Source organism: Mauremys reevesii, linkage group 27, assembly GCF_016161935.1.
Source record: "Mauremys reevesii isolate NIE-2019 linkage group 27, ASM1616193v1, whole genome shotgun sequence".
Lineage (NCBI taxonomy): Eukaryota > Metazoa > Chordata > Testudines > Geoemydidae > Mauremys > Mauremys reevesii.
The window spans coordinates 3,503,372-3,519,837 of record NC_052649.1 but is presented as its reverse complement, the minus strand read 5'-3'; the positions used below and the strand labels follow the sequence as shown (position 1 = coordinate 3,519,837).

The window sequence follows — 16,466 nt, the reverse complement described above, 5'->3', positions numbered from 1 at the left end:
CCCTAGCCAGTATAGGGGAATTGCTTGCCCCAGTAGAGGGCAATTCTCTGGAAGTTAGGAGCTGGGTAGTTCCTCCTCCGCTGCCGATGTATGGCCAGGGACTGGAGGGAAAAGGAATGTGACTGACTGGCAGTCCCTGGTTGATGTATCAGCCCCTGGGGCTGCTGCCAGCTGCAATCGTTTAGAGCAGCCTTCAAGCTGCTCTGAATTATGCCGCACACCCCAGCTGCACACAGCTGGCCTAGATTCAGGAGGGGGGAAAAGACACTTCCTTGCTCCCCTCCCCCCCCCACAAACTGTACTGGACCCGTCTCAGCTGTAACGGAGGGTCTGGGCCAAACATTTTGGACCATTCTTGTAGAATAGCTTTTAAAGGAGGGACCCTGACGCCTTTGGCAGCCTCCAGCATTCATTCCCGTCTGGGCAGCCCTCTCCCTACCAGCAATCTCTGACTTAAAAGAGGACCAGTGGGATGGGCAGGTGAAAGGGGGAATTTAGTCTGCGTGTCATCTTCCTCTTCGGGCTTTCTCAGGCTGCCTCATCCAGGGGCATCACCCCGATGGAGGCTTCTCGGTGCTACTGCACTACAAATAAAGAATAAAATAGACAGGAGCAGAGATGGACAGATAGATGGGCGGAGGGGATGGATGTTGGATTGTGGATGAGATGGATGGGTAGATAGATTTGGGGGGTGGGGGTATATACCGTAGGTGGATAATACAGAAGGACCCCAGTGAAACCAGTCCAGCCAGTTTATGGGCGCTGTGTGTACCACTTCTCCCAGAAACCCAGTCCAGTAAAGTGTGTCTCATTCAGCTTTTCCAGGGCGATGAATGGCAGCTGGCGAAAGGGAAGGGAGCTGGAAGTTGCATTCTGGTTCTATTGCAGTTTTGTGTAATTCCAGGCTAAGTGTCTCCCAGGCTCCTTTCCAAAGGAGCCTCTGGCTGAGCCGGCAGATGCCAGCTGTGTGTGTGTGTGTGTGTGTGTGTGTGTGTGTGTGTGTGTGTGTGTGTGTGTGTGTGTGTGTGTGTGTGTGATATACTATTCCTGGGGGTGGAGGGAAAGGGGGGGGGCACAGAGAGGAGGGGCAGCTGCAGTGACTTGGGTTTTTGAAAAGCCACTGGGAGGGCAGCATCGATCGTTTTAATAAAACAGGGCTGAGCTTCGGGCGCAGAGGCAGGTGCTGTCCCGCAGCCAGCCGGGCTGCGTCCTTCTTCCAACCTGAGCCCGCCGGGGAGCTGAGAGGCTGAGGGGCTGCGAGAAGCGCCTTCCCCCACCCCCGGCCGCTCGCTCTTGCCTTGTCGCACACACGGGAAAGACCATGGAGAAGAAGCCACCGATGCTGCTGCTGCTGCTGCTGCTGGTCCCGGGGGTGAGTGAACCTGCGGGCTCTGCCTGCGCCCCGATCCCGGGGAAGGGGGGACCGTGCGCGCGGAGAGCCCCAGAGCAGGAGGCACCCCGGGGTGGAGGACGGGGAGGCAGAGGGGGGAGGGCTGGGCAGGGGTGGTGGGGAAGCGGGGGCAGCCGGGCGCAGGGAGAGAGGCGGCCAGTGTAGCGGGACAGGGGACGGGTGTCCGGGCACAGGCGGGACGGCGGGAGGAGGCAGCCGGATCTAGGGATGGAGACAAGGGGTGTAGCGGGTCAGAGGGGGCGGCTGGGCAGGAGGGGTGCGGGGGTGCCCGGGCACAGGGGGGGCAGAGGAGCGGTTAGCGCGGGAGGGGTGCAGAGGTATCCGGGGGCAGGGCGGTTAGCCGAGAGGGGGGTGCAGGTACCCGGGTACAAGGGACGGGGAGTGGTTAGCCAGGGGAGGGTGCGGAGGTATCCGGGTACAGGGGGCAGGAGCCGTTAGCGGGGAGGGTGCCGGGGTGCCCGGGCACAGGGGGCAGAGGAGCGGTTAGCGCGGGAGGGGTACAGGGTGTACCCGGGAACAGTGCGGAAGGGGAGTGGTTAGCGGGGGAGGGGTGCCGGGGGTACCCAGGTATGGGGGGAAGGGGAGTGGTTAGCGGGGAGGGTGCAGAGGTATCCGGGGGCAGGGGAGTGGTTAGCCGAGAGGGGGCAGGTACCCGGGTACAAGGGACGGGGAGAGTGCTTAGCCGGGAAGGGGTTTGGGGAGGTACCGGGCCCGGGGGCGGTTAGCGGAGGGGAGGGGTGCAGGGATGGAGGATGGCCAGGCGGGAGGGGTGCAAAGCAGTGGGCAGCTGGGCAAAGGGGCGGGGAGGTGTCACCCATCCCCCACCCCTTCCCTTCTCTTCCCTCCAGCCTATCCACCCACCCACACACCCACCCACCTCCTGACCCTCCCCCCCACGTCCCTTTCCAGACACTCCCCTTCCTCCCCCCCCACCCCATTCCCAGGGATAGGGGTGGGGGCAAAATCTCTCCCCCACCCCAGGAGTCTGCCTGAGCGTCATGGCAGGATCCAGTGTCCCTGCTCGGGGTGCTCTGGAGGCCCCCCCCCACGCCGGAGAGAGGGGAAGCCGCAGCCCAGGGAAGGTCTCAGCCTGCAGGCACCTTCCCACCGCTGGCTCAGCTCAGCTAACCTCACCCTTAGCCTGGGTGGCAGCCCAAGCGCCCCGACCCCTGTGACCTTCACACATAGCGGAAGGGCCTAGCAGAGGGCCAGGGGTTTCTCCTCTAGTCTGGGGCCCCCTGGGGGCAGAAGGGGGCATCTACCCCCCTGAGATCAGGGCTCCCACCTGAGCAGGAGCTACAGGATCAGAGAGAAATTGTGCTTTTTTTTTGCTAAAGCACCCCCTCCTCCACCCTCCCTGGGTTCTTGGGGGACACCAGCCATTACAATACGATAGGGGGCAACCGTTAAAAGCGTTGCACAGGGGAGAGTGCGAAAGGCCAATGAAATATTCACAAGCCAAAGGCAGTGACCGAGCAGAAGAAAAGGCTCCTAGACAGAGGTAAATGATAGATCCCAGGGACAGAGGAATTGCTAGCCCTACTCAGATCCACAGCCTGGGCAGGAGGGGATGTTTGTGAGGATAGCAGGAATATCCAGAGTTATGAGAGTTACTGCTGGGCACATTTTGGAGGGGATTTTAACCCTCATGCTTCAGGGCTTGAGCCAACCTCATTTATTTAAAGCCATTTTGCGCCAGTGAGAAGTGCCTTCTCAGCTCACAACTTGATCTACAGAGCAGATACAGGCCAGGCACCCCCCAACACTCTCCCTGCTCAGCCGTGATCCGGAGGGATCGCCTCTAGGGCTCAGAGAGGAGTTCATTTGCACCCTTGATTCTCTGCTGAGACAGCCAGCCAAGCGGGGTGAGGGGCAGGCAGTAGTGGACTGCAATGAGAACATCAGCCCCTAGAAGTTAGAGAGACACCCATCAGCTCACTTCACACAGGCCACCGAACAGAGGGCAATAACTTCCAGTCATCCCCGAGCTGCGCTGGATCAGAACCTCTTACTTAGTGCCAAAAATCTCAGTGTCCCATTACCAACCCCAAGCAGCAGATCAACTCCTTGGGAGGACTAGGAAGGGCAGGGCAGCTCATCTGCTCTTTGGTTTGGTTCTCAAGTGGTGCTGTGACTTGCGAATGACCCAGGCTGTAGAATTTAGATGCAGATTTCAGATGTCCCCAAAATGGGGTGGGGGGTGGGGGTTGTTCTGAGCTGGCATTTTGGTTCTGCTGGTTGTGGACAGTGAGGCGAGTAGCCATGGAATGTGCCAAGGCTGCGGGGCAGTACGGCTCCAGGATTTGGGGCCCATCTCCAGATCAAAGTCTACTCCAGGTCTGTTCAGGATGAAATCTTTTTCATGCCAGAGATTTACTGGTAATGTGCCCTGCTACCATGTTCTATGTATATTCGGGAGTTAATGATCAATCATCCTCTTCCTTAAAAAAACAAAACACACACACACCCCACCCATACACCAGCACAACTTAAAAAGCAATTAAAAGCTCACGGAGGTGTCACTCTCCCCTTCTTGTTCCAGCTGTCAAAATGCTTTATGGGGTTAATACCTGTGGCTTTGTCAACAGGAGTTGTGTTAATAACATGCACATTTTGCTGGACTAATGTAGACCATGTGCCCTCCCATAAATGTGTTAATCTTTATGGGAGTTTTCAGGGCTCAGGACCCGGAGCGGAAAGGGAAACGCAGGCTGGCGGGGAGGGTGGATTCTGGAACCTGGGAATGGAAGTTATATTTTCCACACCATTTAGTAGCACTGAGGGGAGGGATTGCCAAGGAGCAGGGGGCATTGCTCATTTCTTCTTACCTTCCCTGGCAAGAATTACAACAGAGGATGCGGAGTGCGGGCTGCCAGTCAGTGGCCCTCCCCGGCAATCAGATTGCGAGGGCCTGGCCATATCTCACAGCTGCTCCTCTCCAAGCAGGGGGCACTGCAGGGAGTACTGGTGGCAGGAAAGCCTGTATGTATATTTCCCTTCCAGCTTCTAGGAAACCCTGGCAGAGGCTGGGGTGAGAGCCTGGCTCTTGGTAACCCACTTCCTCCAGTCCCAGCCGGCCTGAGCAGACTGGGGCCGAGAGCACAGCTGCTGTGGTCCCATTCGTTCCCGGAGCTATTCATAGTAAGAAATGCGAGCAGCTGGTTTGTCACCCCAGCTCCAGCCTCTGGCAAGAGGCGTCACTGCCGGAAAGGATGCAGGACAAGTAACTGAATGGTGACCCAAGTGCTGCAGTTCTTGCTCCTCTCAGCAGGGGTCACTGTGGGGTGATGCAGGAGGTGAATGGGGTGAGCAGATGTCTCCATTTTATAGGGACAGTCCCAATATTTGGGGCCTTTTCTTATATAAGGACCGATTACCCCTCCCCCATCCCAATTTTTCACACTTTCTATCTGGTCACCCTAGAGGTGAGCTGGGTATAATGGCACTTAAAGCAATTTTGTTTGGAGTCATTTGGGAATTTTTTGATGACACTCCCCCCACCCCTCACCCCCAACCCCTGTTGTAGGCCAAAAGCCTAATGGGGAGAAATGGGAAAATTGGTTAAAACTCTTTGGCGGAAATTTACCAGCTTTAATGAAACGTTCACCAGGCAGATTCCTTGGGTCAGGATGGAATTTCTGAGCAAAACAAAAGCAAGCCCCTTGCCATGTGATAGTTCAGTGGTTAGGCCACCCAGCTGGGCTGCAGGGGGTGACCCAGGTTCAAATCAGGTCAAGGGAGACTGCCTCTGAAGCTGGTGGAACCAGGCAGAAGAAAACCTTGAGTCAGGGTGTCTCACCTCCCTAGTCACAGGGCCCTGGGCTTTTCTCTCTCTCATGTTTTGTGGACAGTTTCGAAAGGTTTCGGTTTCATTCCGAGGCGGAATGTAAACACGTTTTGAAACCTCAACATTTTTCGCCAAATGGAGTTATTGTCTCCCGGCCCGCCCTCATTGAACTCTTATCTTCTTCCAGCAGGGGGCGCTGTCGGACGATGTGAGGGTGCTGGCAGTGGAGGGGGACCCCACCGCTTTTCCACTCCCAACCTCACCCAGCAGAGATGCCCTAGAGCAGGGTTTCTCAGCCCGTGGGGCGGCACCCGACACTGGGTCGCCAGACCGTTTCAAAGGGCAGCTCCTGTGCCTCCCCGCAGCCTCCGGAGTCCCAGTGTCGCTCAGGTTTGGCCGAGCTGTCATGCTGGCGGGAGTCTGGGCAGGCCCCCATGAGCCAGGGCACAACTCCACTCACACCAATTTGGTCCAGTTGGGGGTGGGGGGGGGGCAAACCTGAGCAGCGCTGCAGCCCTGCAGGTTGCAATGCCCGGAGCGGAGAGCTAAGCCCAGCCAGCCCCACAGCACAGGAGCCACTCGGGGGGGGGGGGGACAAGTGGGGCAATTTGCCCCAGGCCCCGCAGGGGGCCCGCGAGCCCTGGCCCAGTGGTGGTCCGGGTCTTCAGTGGCATTTTGGCGGTGGGGGGGGGCCTTCAGTTGCTCCGGGCCTTCGGCGGCATTGCGGCGGCGGAGGGCCCTTCAGTCGCTCCGGGCCTTCGGCGTCATTGCGGCGGCGGGGGGCCCTTCAGTCGCTCCGGGCCTTCGGCGGCATTTCGGCGGCAGGGGCCCTTCAGTGCTGCCGAAGACGCGGAGCGACTGAAGGGCCCCCCGCCACCAAAATGCCTCCAAAGACCCGGACGGCCGCCGGGTGAGTACAAGGGCCACAGATTCCTGGCTTTGCCTCAGGGCCTCCGAATCCTCTGGGCGGCCCTGCCTGAGCCCAAAACCATTGAGACCCACGGCCCTAAAATAATGATACAGGAGCCTGTGAGGAGCTTGCAGTTACTACTTTGCTTGCCAGGGACCCTTCTTAGCCTGGAGGTGCCGGCTGGAGCATGAAGCCCCATCTCTTGGGGTCACTGGTGCGATGCAACGTTTACAATGTGTGCCCTGCAAAGAAAAACCTGCCGCACCGAGCATCAGAGTCTGGCTCAACTGACTCGAGTTCGTGGGGCTTGGGCTGCGGGACTAGAAATAGCCGTGTGGGCGTTCAGGATCGGGCTGGTGAGCAGACTCTGAGCCGCCCCCTTCGCCGAGTTTCAAAGCCCAGGGTCCAGCCCACGCTGCTGCTGTGAGCCCCATGAGCCGGAGTCACTTGATCCAGCCTCCGAGGCTTGGTGCCGTCGGTCTTTTAGTGCAGTCGTGCCCAGAGAGAGTCACCCCAGGGCCCTCGCTAGTTAACTGTGCTGCCAGACGCAGCGCCAGTGCCCACATGCGCTCAAGCGCTGGGTAATTGGAGCCCTTTGTCATTCAGACGCCTGTCACTGGCGCTCCCTTGTCTAACGCCAGCATCTGTAATAGACAGAGCACAGAGTTTATCAAGTGGACGCTGAGGGAAGTGCCTACTGTGCAGGGAGCTGAGCTGGCTTGCCAAGGCACTGGGCTCCTTAGCCCCCCAGCTTGTGTGGCAAGGGGCGTGCGGGCAAGAGAAATTGTCTGGAAAGCGTCTTCCCTGCCTCGGTTTTTCTTTTCCTGGCAGGGTTTGTTTTGAGGGATGTTTTTTTCAATGCTGTATTTTCATTTCTGGTATGAATTGTATTGCTCATGAAAGGCGCAGTAGAGAGATGCTGCTTTACAGTCCTGATGGGCTCGATAACTGTCCCAGACACTTCCCCGGCACAAGAGTAAACCTACGTGTTAGAGGCTGATACTATGGAAGTCAAGAGGGAGTGTGATGGTGAAAATCCAGGAGCTCCTCTCCCGGTTGCTGGGAACGTGGGTGGGACTGGGATTCCTTCCGGTGATGCTCTCCCTAGACTCTGCTCCTCTTGTGTAGCTGCTTCTGGCTATTGGTGGCAGATAAATGTGAATTTCCTAGGTTTGCTGGCAGGAAGGAAGAACTTTTTCTCTCTTCCAACTCCACTTAGCTATTCCTCCCACACTCTACCTGCTGCTGCTGGAGAGGTCAGATTTTTGCTGCTCTCCCCCTCTCCAAGTGCCATACTTTGACTCTTGCTTCATGAATAACTACAGTGCTTTCTTGTGCTGCTGCCCAGAGCAGCAGACTAAAACTGACATGATTCTTGCTCCCAGAGGCCGTGAAACTGACCAGCTTGTAGGTTTCATTCTGCTGCTGTTTGAAGAAGTGGTGAGCAGCAGGCGAGCTATCTGTCTGCAGACTCAGGAAGAGTGCTGCATCCATTCCCATTTGGGAGGTTTTCTTCAGAAACCTAAAAGCTAGAAACAGAATTATTTTTTTTTAAAAAGAGAATCTTAAATTGCGTAGAGATTGATGATTTATTCCTCTCGTCATCATCACTCCCATAACCGCATTGGTTGTTGGGGCACCATCATTGATAAGCAATCAACCAATTGTCTTCTCCCCTGATGATTGTGTGTCAGTGCTTGAGTCTCCGCAAAGTCCATTCCTGTCCACTCTTTTATCTTGTCAATCCATCTCTTCTTCTGTCTACTTCTTCTCTTCCTCTGTACTGTCCCTTGGAGGATGATCTTGGATAGGCCAGATGATCTTGTTATATGGCCATACCACTTCAGCTTGTGCTTCTTCACGGTCGCCAGGAGGTCTTCATATGACCCAGCGTATTGGGTAATAATGTTACGGACCTCTTCATTAGTGACGTGGTGGAAGTAGGAGATGGTTATCAAGGGATTAATTCAGAGTATTATGAGTTGGAGCCATGCTCCACCTCGCCCTTACTTCCTATTTTAGTCAATGGAAGCTTCCCTGCTCCACTCTGTTGTGATGCAGTTGAATAATGTAGCAAGTTCCCAGCCTGCAGTGCTGTGAGCAGATGTATTTTTGTTGCACTGAGTGGCCGCTTTTTGAAAATACCCCACCCCCAGGAAATGTTTCCCATTCAGCACTAGCCAAGAGGATTGTTCAAGTATAGCTGTGTTTATGGACGGCCCTGCGGGACCACTGCTCAGGACAAGGTATTTCAGTCTCTCTCTCCCATGTATTCCTGGGCCTTTCTGTTGAGACCATAGACAAGGTCGGCAGTTAGCGCCAGTGGTGTTTGGTTTGTGACATGCAGAATGGAAAGTGGCGTGATGCTGCCAAGCTCATTTCATACAGAATGCCAAACAACCGCCAGATAGTAGCACCTTTTGGTCCCTGCCTGGGTTAGATTTGCACTGGGGCCCAGAGCCTCAAAAGTATTTAGGCGCCCAACTCCCATTGGTGGATGGTTCTGAATCTCGTTACCATGCCCTGAGCCATCCAATCCTCCTCCTCTTCTTTTTGTTACCACAGCTCATGCAAACCTGCGGGATCCTTCTACCAACGAGCATTGCAGCGGGGAAAAAACAATAGCCTCTGCACAACGTAACCTTTGCCGACACTCAGCCGCTAGCTGTCTCTTCTAGGGAAGCAGATGCCGCGTTGCTAGGGAAGGTGCTTTGCAGCAAGAAGCACTTTGTGAAGTTGAAGCACCCAGCCCTCCCACTTCTCAGGAAGATTGGCCTCGCTCATCTGCCATTTACCAAACCCCCATGATGCATGTGCAGCTCTGTCCTAACCGCACAACTTGTGGCGTGTTATTGCTTCCATACGCCGGGGCAGGGTTTATTTAGAAAGCAAATACAGTATTGTTGCATCCATTAGACGGTGATGCAGCTGAATCCCTCGGCACCATAATTACCAAGCACTTCAAAGCGTGCGCTTCCATTATCAGTCCTCGCAATTCAAGTCCTGGAGCTCAAGTAAACCACGGTGCACTAGGCGTAGGGTGACCAGATGTTCCGATTTTATAGGGCCAGTCCCGATAGTTGGGTTTTTGTCTTATACAGGTGCCTATTACCCCCCATCCCCTGTGTCAATTTTTCACACAGTTTGGTCACCCTAACTAGGGTTTGGGATAGTAGTGCTTTGAGATCCTTTGGTGAAAGGCTCTAGATGAGTGCGACTAAGGAGTGCAATAGGCACCCAGAAGAACCCAGCCCACCCCTCCTCGTCCCCTCCGATGTGCTGTGCTGGTGGAAGCCTGAATCCAGGCATTTGGTTGCTCTCCTAGCTGATGTCACTCTAATGCTTTTGGGGAATGGGAATCTGGGGGAGGTGGAGGGGAGGAACGACACTGTTTAATCCCTTTCTTCTCCCAAGTCTTTGATGTTAAATAATAGTTGGTAGGTGAGCTCATCTTAAGCCCAGATGTTTCCAATCACGTGCATTTTAGGCTGGGGCGTTTGATCACGCTGGACACCCCTCCTGCTGGTGGGACTGAATGTAGTTAGTTTCTTAGTTTCTCACCCACCCCACCGGCCCAGCAAAGAGACCAACCCGCTCACTCTGTTTCCCTCCCGTGGCAGGGGCCGGCATGGGCCGCGAAGGAGAAGTGTCTCACCAAGAAGTACACCATCAGCGGGGAGTGCTGCAAAGCCTGCAACCTGGGAGAAGGGGTAGCGCAGCCCTGTGGGGTGAATCAGACAGTCTGTGAGCCATGCCTGGACAGTAAGTAGCTTGTCCTCGATGTCACCCCCGCAGCGAGCTTTGGGGGTGGGTGGAAACCGCCTGCTGCCTACTGCACTGGGGATAAAGCTGGGGGGGAGGGAGATTCCAGTAGAGCGGTGAGATGGCTGGGTTGAAAAGCCCTTTGGATCACTGGGTGTGTATTGTCTTCTCATGACTACAATACAGGGTGCACCTACAAAAAAATGGGTCTCCCCTTTGCTCTGTCCTCCCTTTTAGTACAGTCCTCACTCGGGTATCGGCTTGCGCCCGATCTAGCCAATTGCTCTCACCTGCAATTTCTAATGAGCCCGTTACTACGGTATCTGGTCTCCCTTTATATCAATTAAACCCATTAGATCCCGCAGCAGGTGGGATATAACAAACAGAACACACACTCCACAAACACGCCAGCTACTGTCACTGAAGCCTGTCAACTGAAGTTGGCCAGTGTGGCCTCGGCGTCTGATCAGCCAGCTCCCAGTCTGCATGTACCAACTAACTTGCACATCCAAACGCAGTGGGGTTGATGGGATTTCTCCCCCCAAGCCCTCCTCTGAGATCCTGGCCCTGTGCGTTTCCTTCTACTGTCATTCCCTGCTTCCTTGGGGTCTCTATTCCTCTCCACACCCACTCGGCCCCGACCCCTGGGCTTGCACCGGCTGATGGCAGTTCCTTGGTCCTCTCAGACGTTTGGGAAATTCTCTCTCTCTTGCTTAGCTGTACGGGCTGCCCAGTGGGATGTTTTCCAATGAGCCCCCCTGTGTCTTTTACAGTATAATAAAAAAGTGGTATTAGACTGACCGTTTAGCAGGGGATGAGCACAAGGTAGCCCCAGTAGGACAAGGAAACTGGCTGTTATATCACGGATGGATGAAGGCATTTTGTCACCGTCGGATGCTTCGTAGGCCCCCGGTAGAGAACATGTGCTAGTGATCTGGGTGCACACAAAATGATTGAGCGATTAGTTCTGTAGTGCCATGGCTGTGCTGTGCATGGTGAAAATAAAAGCACCATCCCCCTCCCCAATCCTCCACCACCAGGGCAGCTTGCCTTCCAAATATTTACCATGGCAGGAAAGTGACGAAATGCTGCTGGTTCCAACTGTTTGCAGTGAAATCCGCCCAAGCCAAAACACGGTGGTGAAGGGCTGCGTGATGCTTTGTTTCACAATTATTATTATTTTGACCCAGAGCAAACCTGAAAATGCTGTGGTGGGGGAGAAGACATCTCTGAGGGCAAGGCTGGGGCGGGATAGCTCAGTGGTTTGAGTATTGGCCTGCTAAATGCAGGGTTGTGAGCTCAATCTTTGAGGGGGCCATCTGGGGCAAAAACCAGTACTTGGTCCTGCTAGTGAAGGCAGGGGGCTGGACTCAATGACCTTTCAAGGTCCCTTCCAGTTCTAGGAGCTAGGTATATCTCCAATTATTATAAGGCTTCTCCTGTGGAGGCGAGATCCTTGGGGAGTGTGTCTCCTGAAACCAGTTTTTGGAAGAGAGAGGACTGGTGGAGGAAAGGGTGCTGACCGGGAGGGGGCTCTGGGCAGGTGATCTGGCTCCATGGCCAGTCACAGCTCTGCAGCACACCAGCTAAAAATATCAACCTTCCTTCAAAATCAATGAATGCCACTTAACCTCGGAGTGAACGGCAGTAAGGACTCTGGATATTGAATACCAGCCCCGCTGTCTGACCTTGGAGGAGACGCGTGTTAACGCTGTGCAAAGCAGCTTCTACCAGGGCGCAAACCCTGCCCTGAGAATAGGCTGGTAACTCTCTGCAGCATTCTCTTTAGGTCTCTCACCGGGTAACTCCCTGAGCAGGGATTCCATACTGATGCGCCTTTACAATCACACAGAGCACATGCTGGGTGAATCAGGTCCCAGGGAGACATGCCAGCTCTTCATTCCAGAAGGAAATGTGGCTTGGGAAGAAGATAAAATAATTCCCACCCGGGTAATGGAGGGAGTGCGTATGCTGTAAATGTTGAGTGGACGTGAATGGGCGTGCATGTGTCCTTGGATCACACTTGTTTGTGCAGGCAGATGGATGTATCATGACTGTGGCTCTGTGCTTGCACAAGAGTGTGTTGTGCCCCCACCTTTTGTGGCTGGTTCCCTGAGGATAACAGCCTACTACTGCTTCTGGTTAGTGATGTTGCTCCGTTAGCTCAAGTCTGTGCTATGGAGCTACAGGTTAACCACTCCTCGGGGTGGCTCCGTGTGCAAGTGTTGGTATGCTGTCTCTGTGGACCGTAGCTGTGTTTGTGGCGTGCATGCTGTTAGCTTTTCCATGCAGCGGCAGCTTTGTGCGTGCGGCGTGCTGAATGCCAGGCTCCCAGACTCTTTCACAGATGTCGGTATTAATCCTCATGGACACATGTTCGCTCTCCACTCTCGGCTTTCGAGTCGTTTCCAGCCTCACAATCCCAGAGTGGAGGCATGACATTTTTCTGCAACCGCCCCATCCTTCCGGCTGGGACGCATTCTCCCTGTGGGATGGAGCCATTCCAGTTCCAGGGAATGTGTGCGGCGGGGGGTGGAGGGGTGGGGGAATTAAGAGAGCAGGATCAGAACTCGGATGCAGCACTAGAGCGACTGGGAGGTGGCTGCATCTGTCCATTAATCTGCACGTGGGTGGCTGTGTTTATAAATACATGTGTTTCTGTTTTATGTGCCCAGCTGACCTTGACGTGTCTTTGTATTGCATTAGTCCCAGGCTGGAGTGTGTATTTCCATCCGGCTGCTAGGACTCAGGATTAAAGGTTGGGTTTGGTCTCTGCTTTGTCGCCCTGGGGAGCTGAGCTACGCAACCAATCATGCATCAACAGGGTCTTGAGATGTCTCCTTCCCCCTATCCCTGTGCCACAAAGTAATCCAGAGGCAGGAGTGGCTCAGGGTAGAGGGACTGTATGGTCTAGATCAGAGGGTCTCAACCTTTTTCTTTCTGAAGCTCCCCCAATATGCTATAAAAATTCCATGGCCCACCAGTGCTGCCACAACTGGTTTTCTGCACATAAAAGTCAGGGCCGGCGTTAGGGGGTAGCAAGCAGGGCAATTGCCTGGGGCCGCGTGCCACAGGGGCCACCATGAAGTTAAGTTGCTCAGGCTTCAGCTTCAGACCCAGGTGGTGGGGCTCGGGGCAGCGGGGCTTCGGCTTTCTGCCCTGGGCTCCAGTGAGTCTAACACTGGCCCTGCGTGGCGGACCCCCTGAAACCTGCTCGCAGCCCCCAGGCGGCCCCGGACCTCTGGTTGAGAACAGCTGATCTAAATAGGGCAGCAGGCTGGAAAATAGGAGCTCTGGGTTCTCGTCTGACTCTGCCACTGACCTGCTGGGTGCCCTTAGGCAAGTCATGTCGCCTCTCCGTGCCTCAGTTTCCCCACCCTTTGTTTGACTTGTCTGTTTAGACTGTAAAATCTTCAGGGCACGGATTGTCTCTTACTATGTGTTTGTCCAGCCCCTAACACAATGGGGCTACTTCAATGGAAATAATATGGAAAAAACTAAGATGAGAAAAGCTGTATAGAATAATCGTGCTGTTGCTGGTCATTACATGATGGAGCCCTCTGATAATCCAGCCCCGCCATTTGGCCCGGGTGACCGCCCACGCTCGCGGATTCCTCCTGTGCCGCCTGAAAAGCCTTTCCTTTGATTTGCTCTTGACTCGCCGGCCTCGTTTAATTGCACCCGATTCGACACCAGCAAGGCGCAAAAGCCCATCCGTGCAAAACTCAGTCTGTGCAGGAGGAGAAGAAAGCATCCCTGGCTGCTGGGGGGGAAAACCAGGTCTCCTTTCATGTTGAAGTTCAACCTGAGTCCTGCATTAGCCCAACCGGCTTCATTCCCCCTCCCACCGACAGCTTCTCCCAACCGCTGTCTCATGATTTATTTATTCATCTCCTCAACATCCATCGTTACATGGGGGCCTGTTGGATTCTCAGCTGTAATTGTTCAGCTCGCATACCCTGCTGCCACTGAAAATGTGCCCACTCAGCCGATATGCTTTTCCGGTCCAGCTCCCCGTTCTAATGGCAGCCATCAATAATTCAGAATAATGTAAGGAATTAACCCAGGTTAATGGGAGCTGTGCACTTCAGCGTCTGACTGGGAACTGCTCAGAAAGGCACAGGAGGTGGGCGGGGGGCGGGGGGGAGGAGCAGGATGGGTGAGAGGGAGAGAGAGAGCACAGATCTTTGTGCCCAGCTGGTGATGGGGTGGGGGTGGGGGGTCATGGGGGTCAAGGCCTGAATAAAATAGATTGGGGAGGTCTGATCTCCGTTCTGTGTTCAGTTACGACCGTGAAATTGGCGGCCGCGGGAGGAGCCAAGAAAGCAGAGGTGGGCAGAGAAGAGAGAGCTGCTGCTGGGATGGAAAGCTGAAATCAACAGATTTAGGAGGAGGAGAAGAATGCTCCCCCTATCCCCCGCCCCAGCACACCCACATCCACTCCTTGAGGGGCTAAAGGGTCGGAGGAGCGCCTCCTGGGCAGGCTGGGACTGAACTGAGTCAGAGAGGATGGGAGTGTGGCGAATGGGAACCCCATGGGGTGCCAGGGTGTGTGTTTGGGGGGTGCTCTCGGCCACAAAGCAGAGGATGGAAGCATCTTTCAAGGGCCAGCAGGGGGCGGTAGTCGTCCCCCCCCCCCAGGCAGCACACGGTACAGCAGGAGAGGACGGTGCGGAGAATGGCAATACTTGGCCGCTGCCAGCAGGGTGGTGCATGGACAGCCTGGCAGACGAGGCTGTGCCAAGGAGGTGGAAAGATTGGCAACATCCCCCTGGCGCGCTCACCTTTCTGGATGCTCTTACCGCCGCCAGAAGCACCCTCGTCACCGGCACCAATGTTTCCCCTTAATAGCGATCCACTGCTTTGGGCCACATGGGGACCCCTCTGCCTTTCATCACTAGCAGCCGCATCCTCCCGGTGATCCTTCAACCCCGAGAACTGATGCTGCTGAATTATTGCGGACGCTGCCTAAAATAGCGAACCACGGCTGCTTTCCGCCCCTCTGAACCGGCGCACTGTCCTGCCGAAAGAAAAGCCCTCCGGCTGCACGGAGATGGAGCCGCGGGGCTTGACCGGCTGCCATCCATTCCCAGACCTCTTGGTGGATGGCCGGGACAGCGCCAAGCTAGTCACTATGGCCGAGGACCCTCAAAGGTGCCTAACGCCCATTGGACCTGGGCCCAAACACCAAAGCCTGGTAGACACCACGGAAGGTCACCGTGTTCTGTTTATTGACATGATGCAGACCCTGGGGAAGAGGAGGGGGCTACACGGCCTGTTAAATTCAGTCCAGTGGCACGTCTGTGCAAGGAAAGATCAGCTTGTGATAAAGTCACCTGTCTGGGACTCATGTCACCTACGAATCACAAACCTACACGGGTCAACGTGGAGTCTGTGGCTACCATTGTCTTCTCCTGCAAGGCAATACACAGCCTACCACGGAAGACATGTCTACCACTCCCTGCCAATACAGCATCATGCCACAAGCCCGTGATCTAGCCACCTCTCCTTCAGGGCCGCACAGTCCTGCCAGGCAGCCTCGGCTAGCCAGAACTCATTGCTTGGCACTGACTATCTTGCCAGCTCTTGCCCTGTATCGAGTCTTCCACATTTGGTTGAGCTTATGGGACAAGGTTGGGGTGAGCCCACGCTCCGATCTCCTGGCCAGTCTGGTTACTGAGTGAGACAACTCTGGTGGATGATCTCCTAGCGATGGATGAACAGGCAGGACTGAGGCCATTAGATTTGTCAGCCGCCTTTAACCCCATTGACCATGAGGTGTCACTAAGCGAGGTTGGTTCACAAGATGCTCTCTATGAAGGCTCCGGACCTTTGGAGTTCACTTCCCGCCAGCCTTCAGGGGCCTGCCTTTTCTCCTGGCTGGTGAGGAGATGTAGGGATGGTAGCCATGGGTAGGACGCTGGGGAACATGTGTGATATGGTGCTTATGTTGTTGTGGAGTGGTTTGATTTGCTCGGTGGGAACTGACGGGTCTGTTTCTTTATTTTTTTAAAAGATTGTCAAGGGCACTGGATGGGCAGCTGCCTTCTCGAGAGGAAGGGTGGCCGAGTGGTTAGGACACAGGACTAGGGAGACTGGGATTCAAGTCCAGAACTTTGGGCCTGTCACTTGGCCTCAGTTCTCCTCTGTACCATGCACAGCCTCACCAGTGGCGTGAGGCTCGGTACATTAGAGATGGTGAGGTTATAAGGTAACACGGCAATGGGGCCACCTTAGCTAGATGATAGTGCGTACAAATCCCAACAGATGCAGCCCCACTCCTGGGCCTTTATTCATAGAGGTTCGGCCAGAAAAGGCCAGTCTGGCCTCCTGCCCAACACAAGCCAGCGAACCTCATGCAGGAATTCCTGCATCCAGCGAATAATTTCTGTTCTAGTTTCATAGGGGAGAGGGCAGGATGTGTCATCCCACAGCGATCTGGCTTGTTCCTCTTCTCCCTTAGTTCTCAGCCCATGATCTAGCCGCCTCCTGTCTCCTCTTGTGACCCCACCATGAACCCCAAGTCTCCTTACTTCAATGCCCCATGCTCTGCACTGGTAAGAAAGGCTCAAAGACCACAGCCCTCCTCAACTGCT

The 16,466-nt window shown here is 55.0% G+C and overlaps 1 protein-coding gene across 1 annotated transcript in view; it reads left to right on the top strand.

Moving 5' to 3' along the window:
* Positions 1–1,231: 1,231 nt before the first annotated feature.
* The window catches only part of NGFR (nerve growth factor receptor), a 38,543-nt gene continuing 23,308 nt past the window's right edge, over positions 1,232–16,466 (top strand). Inside the window, exons 1-2 of the mRNA XM_039517027.1 lie at positions 1,232–1,372; positions 9,729–9,870. Coding sequence (XP_039372961.1) covers positions 1,322–1,372; positions 9,729–9,870 — 193 coding nt within the window. The 5' untranslated portion in view covers positions 1,232–1,321. The remainder of the gene's footprint in view (positions 1,373–9,728; positions 9,871–16,466) is intronic.